Genomic DNA, 7,855 nt, shown 5'->3' with positions numbered 1-7,855 from the left:
ATGACACAGCGCTATGACCTTGGGGAGGTCGTGTCACATCTGCTGGACTTTACCATCCGCATCACAATGCACGGGTTGTTTTCCGCCAAACAAAGACCCAGCCTTGTCACTGCATCGCACGCAGCAGCAGCCACCCCGAGCAAATGCGAGTGTCATGAGTCAGTCCTCCTCCCCCTATTCACCGGCACCAAGAGCAGCGGACGCAAACGCGCGCACGCCCACGACAACATCAGCTGCAGCTTCAAGCGGCAACGAAACACCCACAGCAGCAGCAACAGCAACAACAACAACAGCAGCAATCGCAGCAGTACAAGCTATTTGTGTTTGACACCCCAGAGGCGTCAAATGCAGAGATCGAACGGTTGCAGGATCGCTGCAGAGAGATTCGCGAAAAGCTTGCCCATCTGGTGAGGGACAATTGGGTTATTTGGGATGCGAGAGTGGTGGGTGGGGGGGAGGAAGGTGGAGCGATGTTGTGCGCATGATGTAGTGATGGGATATGTCACTCCTGGTTTGATGCTCTTGGTGTCTATGCAGTCATCAAGCGCCTTCATCTCCGACTTGCCCATCTGCTCACTCCCACTTCCACACACACACACACACACACACATACACACACACATACACACACACACACACAAACACACACACAAACAAACAAACACACACACACACACACACACACACACACACACACACACACAAACACACAGCACAAGAGCCGTGGCGAGCTGGAGTCGCGCTTGTTCTCAAAACCAACCAACTCGCCCTCATCAGACACAACGACGACAAAGACAGGCACAACGTCATCAAATGCAAAGGCACAGCCACTGCACCGGCAGCTTCAGTCGCTGCTGTCAAAGCAAAAGCGGTTCTCGGAGGAGCACGACAGCGTGTCTGCGCGCGTACAGGAGCAAGAGCTGCGTGTGAAGGACGTACAGAATCAGCTGACATCGCACCAGCAGCAACTGCTGTCGGCAACGACACACGACGAGATTGAGAGCATCTCTGCTCGCACGACACAGCTGCGCGCGCAACTCGAAGCTGCAGAGGCGGAGCTGTCCACCCTGCACCGCACACGGGATGCACTCCGCACAGACCTGTCGAGCATTGGCCGCGAAATCTCGCGCGTGGAACAGGAGATTCTGGACACATCGTCCATCTCCACGCCCATCACCACGAGCAGCGGTGACGACAGCAACTCGTCTGTGGACTCCACAACTGCCGCGCACGATGCAGAGGAGATGCTGGAGTTGGAGCAGCGATATCGCATTGTGCAGCAGGAGATTGATGTGCTTGAGGCCGAGCTGCAGGCCATGACGACCCGCAGCCCTTCGCCCATCCAGTCCAACCCACCGTCTCGTCGTCGCACGCTTGCCATGCACGATGGACGCGCGTCCACCCCAGGCATGGGCAGCCCCAGTCCATCAAAGCCAAACGACGACTATGATGGCGCGAGCGCCCGTGTTGGAGGCAGCGGCAGTGTAGGCAGTGGCGGCGTGGTTGTTGTCACGCCCGAGGTCACACGACCAACAGCGCACCGGCCTGACGCGCCTGCGAGCGGAGCATTCAGCAGCGGGGAGGGGGAGGTCGACCGCAACACCAGCAAGCAGCACAGCTTCGGTGCTGATGAGGGCACGCATGTGTTTGCGCTGCGCTCTGAGCTGGCCGCTGCACAGGAGGAGATTCGGCACTTGACTGCCGCTCTGAACCAGGAGAGGCAGGACCGCAACACCTCCGCCCACGAACAACAACAAGGACGACAGCAACAGCAGCAGCAGGCAGAGCTTGCACGAGCACAGGCGAGGGTGCATGAGTTGGAGACACGTGTGAGCCATCTCACAGATGCGCTGGAAACAAAACAAGACGAGTCAAGCAGCAAGCACGAGCATGCAATGGCTGCAGTTGAAGATCAACTGAGGAGCAGTGAAGAGAAGAACAAGGCCCTGCAAGCACAGCTGGATGCAGCGAAGCAGGAAGCAGCCCGCCTCACAGAGACCAGCGCCGAGCAGGAGCAAGAGCTACAGCGTCTGCAACAGCAGCTGTTAGACTACCATCGCCAGCAGCAACAACAAGAGCACCAGCAGCGGCAACTTGAGTTGAGTGAGGAGGAAGCGCGCCAGCGCGAGGACGAGAGACGCCAGGCTGTGGCGGAGGTCACGCGACTGCGGGCAATTGTAACTGACGCACAGCGCACGTTTGATGCGAACGTCACCCGCATCTCTGAGCTTGAAGCCGAGCTGGAGGAGATGCGTGTCGAGCGAGACACGGCGCTGCAAGGGTGCGAGCGCATGGAAGCCGACATGCAGCGGCTGTCGACCTCAAATTCAGAGCTGCAGCGTCAAGTGCACCATGCAGTTGCGCGGCTGAAATCTGCGCTGGGCCAGGGCGAGACAGAAACTCCAACAGCGGCTACAGCAGCAAAAGCAGCAAAAGCAGCAGGGCAGCAGGGTGAAGACGAGCTGCAACGCGTGGTGTCTGATGTGGAATCACACGTGCATGCATTGCGGCACGACCTTGCGCAAGCGCGCGGTGAAGCCATGCAGCACACGCAACAGCAAGCTGCGCAGTGGACTGCGCAGATGACCACGCGTGCTCGTGAGCTGGAGGAGGAGCGCACACGCAGCAAGCGGTTGGGCCAACACGTCGGCGACCTGCAGGCACAGCTGGCGTCACTGCAGCGGCAGCTGGCCAGTGTCGAGCAAGAGAAGCAGCGCCTGAGCTCCCAGCACACACGCACGCAGGAGCGGTGTGATGCTCTGGAAAGCCAGCTGGCCACGCTGCACGAGCAGCAGCAGCAGGACCACGCCAAGGAGGAGCAACGAGCGCAGCAGCAGTATTCCATGCACGAGGCAGACCACACCCGTGCACAGGAGCTTCAGCGTGCGCTGGATCAGGCCAGGCGCGAATGCGAGCAACTGCGGGTGGAGAAGGGCGAGCTCACACACGAGACGCAGCGGCTGCAGGATCAAGTGCAGTTGCTGCAGCAGCGAGCGGCAGATGCAGCGGAGGAGGCGGAGGTGCATGACAGCACTGTGTCGGACGTGTGCGCACAGGTGGAGGACCTGGATACACATTTGCATGATGTGTGCGAGCATCTTCAGCGTTCGTGCCAGGCGTTTGACAATGCACGCGTTCCTCTGCCGCCCTCGCTGCCAGCCCTGCCCACCAGCCATGCTCACATGAGCGGCACCAGCAATGACAGGAGTAGCGGCAGTGGTGGTGGTGCTGGACGTGCCACACCTGGCCGTAGCAAGGAAAACTTCAACAAACTCACCATCCTCTGTGCACGCTTAAGCACACACGCGCACTGGTGTGCCGATCTGCAGCGTGCACTTGCCACCGCCATATCCTCAAAGGAACAACAACAGCAGCAGCAACAACAACAAAACGAACAAGAGCACCAGCACCAGCACCAGCACCACCAGCACCAGCACCAGCACCAACAGCAACAGCAACATCAGAGAGCAGATGGTGATCGAGCCGTGTATGCGGCTCGGGAGCGCCGTGATGGCAGCACTTCCAACGCCTTTGATCGCGTGACGATGGAGCTTGAGGAGACGCGGCGTGCGTTGCGCTCGGCAGAGCAGCGGCAGGCGCGCTACCGGGAGGAGAGGAACAGGCTGCTGACTGCAAAGCAGGCTGCCGAGGAAGAGCTGCGGACGGAGCGAAAGGCCGTGCGGGAGTTGGAGGCACGTGTGGCGCGGCATAAGCGCAAGGCAGAGCACGCCGGCGGCGAGGTGGACCACTTGGCCAGGTCACTGCGGGACACGACGTCCGATCTGAAGAGCAAAACCGTTGAAGTGCGACACGTGCACGAGGCGTTGGCGGCGGCGAATGCGGACCGGGACTCCTTTGCTGCGCTGTACAAGCACGCCAAGGAAGGGTGCGACAAGGCGCAGTCCTCCCTCAAGGAGAAGGAGAAGCAGCTGGTGCAGCTGCAGTCGGCGTTACAGCAGTCCAAGCATGCGGAAGCGCACGCACGCGCGCTGGCAGAGGAGATGCGGGCCGCCCTCACACGAACGACGCATATGAGCGGTGACATATCCTCCGCTACCATGCCCTCCACTACGGCTTCTGTGCCCACGGCGGGAACGACGACAAGCACGGCAGGCGTTGCGGGGGAACACTTGACGAGTACTGGTGCCGCTGGTGCAGGTCAGCACAAACACCCGCATCCCCACCGTCGCCTTCAACAGCAGCAGCAGCAGCAGCAGCCGGCGGCGTCTCATGTGTCTGAGGTTGGCTTGGTGGAGAGGCAGACGCTTCTGATGCAGTCCATTCACACGCTGCTGCAGGAGAAAGAGCAGCTTGAAGGCGCGCTGGGCGCGTGTCGCACGCACTTGGAGAAGCAGCACCGTCGCTTGCATGTGCTGGATACGATGGTGGGCCAGCACCAGGCGTCGCACCTGCGCCTCATGCGTGTGCGTGAGCGGCTGAGCGGGCGCTGCAACAAGTTGGCGCGGTGCGTGCGTGTTCTTCAGCAAACCAGCAGCATTCTGTCCAACCTTCAACGCAGCATGGCGATTGAGAAGCGGAAACCAGGGACTGGCGCCCCGGCCACGCGGGGTGGTGATGGCGACGAGCAACTGCTGGCGCTGTCGACGCGGCGGGAGCAGGTGGCGGCTGATTTGGAACAGCAAACAGACGTGCTGAGTCGGCTGCAGAAGGATGTTGGCCGGGAGCTGATCAGCATGTGCGAGGAGTTGCAGTCCATGCACATGGTCGCGGTGGAGACAGCAGAGGCAGCCGGGCTGACGGAGGATGACGGAGTATCATGTCAGCGCACAGGGAAGCGGCAACAACAGCAGCATGAGCAACAAGAACGGCACTCGCACCATGGTGGCGCAGCAGCCAAGGATGTGTCCAGCAGTCAGTTTTCACAGCAGCGCCATCACACGCGCCAGCATGCAAAGAACGACGCAAGTGTGTCGCAGGTCAAATCTGCCCGCAGCACTGCCCTTCAAGACCGCACAAACGTTGCAAGCAGGAAAAGAGGTGTGTTCCCTTGCCGTATTGTGAGTGAGTGAGTGAGTGAGTGAGTGAGTGAGTGAGTGAGTGTGTGTGTGAGTGAGTGAGTGTGTGTGTGTGTGTGCACACGTGAGGTGGTTATGCCTGACTTGGTTGTTGGTGTCTGAAGCGCTAGGTGTTTGAGGTCTCATGGTTTCGTTTGTTCTGACTCAAGTGCCGTCTATGGTTTCAATTGCAACCTCACCTTTGTTGTGTCTGTGTGGGGTTCTCTCTCGTTGCAGGTGTGCAAAGCGAGTCGCTGTTTGTGCAGCCTTCGTTTGCCACGTCCCTCAAGCTGTCATCATCCTCATCATCCTCATCATCCTCATCAACGCCATCCTCGTCCGCGTTGTCGCCACACCTTCCTGGTCGTGCTGATGGTGTTGCAAGACCTGCACATGGCCACGCTGCCAAAAACCCCTTCCAACCTCCGAGCGCCCGCCACGGTTCCGTGCCTGCAGGCAACACTTCTCAACGGCAGCATGTGATGAACGTCAGCACACTCATGGAGGAAAATCTTGCATTGCGCGAGCATTTGCAGAGTCTGCTTGGCGCGACGCCAGAGTGATTGTGTGAGGTGAGCGTGTGAGAGGTGGATGGGTGCATGCAAGGCGTGTGTGGGTCAGTTGGCTGTTTATGTTGAACGCGTGTGCTAGATGCGTGTGCTTCAAACCAGAGAACAGAAAATCTTGTGTAGTTTCATTGTACATAGTTGCATTTGTGTCAGTGCTGTGGAGAAAGCAAGGTTTCGTTCGTGTATTTGCTTTGGCACTTCGCTCGCTGGTTCAATTCGAGCACGGAACAGTATACAGAGGAACACAAGAGCAAACCAACAGTCATCGCGGTTCAAAACGTCGGAGGAAAGAAGAGAGGGGGGAGGCAAGAGAGGGGAAAAGGAGGAGGGGAAAGGTTGGTGTGTGCACACAAAGCAACGCTCACAAAAGGGCGCATGCAAAGACGGGCTGGACACGTGTGCACAGAACAGCAACATCAACGACGAGAACGAGTGCAAGAGCTGCGGTGCAGGATGTACCTTGTGTCAGTGTGTGACTTGCACGGCCGCTATTTCCATACTTTGATCACACCCTCTCTGTCTGCACTGATGAGGACGTGGTTTGGAGCGCGGGCGACAGCAAAGGCCGTAATGGCATCACGATGCGCAGCCTGTGTGGTTGAGGTTGGGATAGTGGAGGGAAAGGGGAGTCACAAGGGGTGAGGTGTTGACATCGTGGGAGTGGGGCGAGGGCGATCGTCACATCAGCGCACAAATAGAAACCGTGAACAATGCGCTGTGAACGTGATACTCACGTTGTGTGGGAAAGGGCCTGGGCGTGAGTGGGGCTGAGGCGGGGCAATGTCTTCATCGTCGCGTGCACGCGTGAAATTGACGCCATCCCGCTCTTCGTGCTGGAACTGCGAGCGCTGCTGGGCACTCGACGCCGCAGATGACGCTGTGGTGTTTTTTTTTTTTTTTTTTTTGTTGTGTGTGTGTGTGTGTGTGTGTGTGTGTGTGTGTGTGTGTGTTTGAGGTTCGGTGATGATGATGCAGCGAGAAATATGACACAGCAATATGAATGACTCAAGAAAGTATTGCACAGCCCCCGCAAACGAGCGACATGCGTCGGAGACACACCTTGTGATCCCTGCGGCATCTCGAGCGAGAAATAGGGGTTGACGGTGTCCCAGTAGTGTATTCTGCAGTCGCTGCCTGATGTGAACACGAGCGGGCTGCCTTCGGGGTTGAACATCACCCGACGCGGCTGCACATGTGTGTGTGTGTGAGTGAGTGAGTGAGTGAGTGAGTGAGTGAGTGAGTGAGTGTGTGAGTGAGTGAGTGAGTGTGTGGGTGCGTGCGTGAGTGAGTGTGTGAGTAAGTGCGTGCGTGAGTGAGTGAGTGAGTGAGTGTGTGTGTGTGTGTGTGTGAGTGAGTGCGTGCGTGAGTGAGTGTGTGAGTAAGTGCGTGCGTGAGTGAGTGAGTGAGTGTGTGTGTGTGAGTGAGTGAGTGAGTGAGTGAGTGAGTGAGTGAGTGAGTGAGTGAGTGAGTGAGTGGGTGAGTGGGCGAGTGTGTGAGTGGGCGAGTGAGTGAGCGAGTGAGTCAGCAAGAGAACACAACTCCCTCCTATCTCTCCTCCCCACTTTTGTGGCTGCACCTGATTCGGGGCCGTCAGGTCGGGATGGCCTGCGAGCGAGGCGTCGAGCGCTTTCTGATATCGAATCAAGTCCTCCTTCGCGCTGTGAAAGTGCAAACCACAAGGTGGATGTGAGGCGGGGGATTGGTCGGATTGGGTGAAGCTGCCAAACCCTTGTGTTGATGCAGACAGCAGGGAACCAACAGACAAGACACACACACACAGACACACACACACACACACACACATACACACACACACACACACAGACACACACACACACACACACACACACACACACACACAGACACAGATACACGTACCTGCGAAGGAACGGTGCGCGCTGTGCTGCTGGGAGTCTGCTCCAGAGGCGAGCCACGTCCACGCGTTGGTTTGTCTGCTTGAGCTGCCGCTGCATTTCGCGGCCGTAAAACTCCTGCGCAGTGACCGGTGGGGCAATGTCGTCCACTGCGGGCGCTTCCCCAAGCATGTCCTTCAGCACATCTCCCGGTGCACTTGCAGCCATTGCTGTTGCTGCTGATGAGGACGTGGTGGTGGCGGTTGACAACTCAGACATTGTGCGGGCACGAACATCATCATCACCGCCACCGCCAACACTGAGATGAGCGGCAGCTGGCGGGCGAGGCGGTGCGAAGATGTCTGTGATGCGCTGCTTGTGGATGTCCCACACCTTGATCACGTTGTTGACCGTCGTC

At 58.3% G+C, this 7,855-nt stretch overlaps 2 protein-coding genes across 2 annotated transcripts in view; one reads left to right on the top strand and one right to left on the bottom strand.

Annotated features, from left to right (window-relative positions):
* Positions 1-5,755, top strand: part of PTSG_11322 (uncharacterized protein) — a 7,701-nt gene extending 1,946 nt beyond the window's left edge. The window contains exons 4-6 of the mRNA XM_004987624.1: positions 234-407; positions 714-4,998; positions 5,253-5,755. Of these exons, the coding sequence (XP_004987681.1) occupies positions 234-407; positions 714-4,998; positions 5,253-5,578 (4,785 nt within the window). The 3' untranslated portion in view covers positions 5,579-5,755. The remainder of the gene's footprint in view (positions 1-233; positions 408-713; positions 4,999-5,252) is intronic.
* PTSG_11321 (serine/threonine protein kinase) overlaps positions 5,752-7,855 on the bottom strand; it is a gene marked incomplete at its 5' end in the record, with an annotated part of 16,636 nt that continues 14,532 nt past the window's right edge. Inside the window, 5 exons of the mRNA XM_004987623.1 lie at positions 5,752-6,174; positions 6,319-6,461; positions 6,644-6,770; positions 7,161-7,242; positions 7,463-7,855. The exon at positions 7,463-7,855 is cut by the window's right edge and continues 5 nt beyond it. Of these exons, the coding sequence (XP_004987680.1) occupies positions 6,073-6,174; positions 6,319-6,461; positions 6,644-6,770; positions 7,161-7,242; positions 7,463-7,855 (847 nt within the window). The 3' untranslated portion in view covers positions 5,752-6,072. The remainder of the gene's footprint in view (positions 6,175-6,318; positions 6,462-6,643; positions 6,771-7,160; positions 7,243-7,462) is intronic.

Source organism: Salpingoeca rosetta, assembly GCF_000188695.1.
Source record: "Salpingoeca rosetta unplaced genomic scaffold supercont1.43, whole genome shotgun sequence".
Taxonomy (NCBI): domain Eukaryota; class Choanoflagellata; order Craspedida; family Salpingoecidae; genus Salpingoeca; species Salpingoeca rosetta.
The sequence above is the reverse complement of the archived record's forward strand: the minus strand, read 5'-3'. Positions and strand labels throughout refer to the sequence as shown.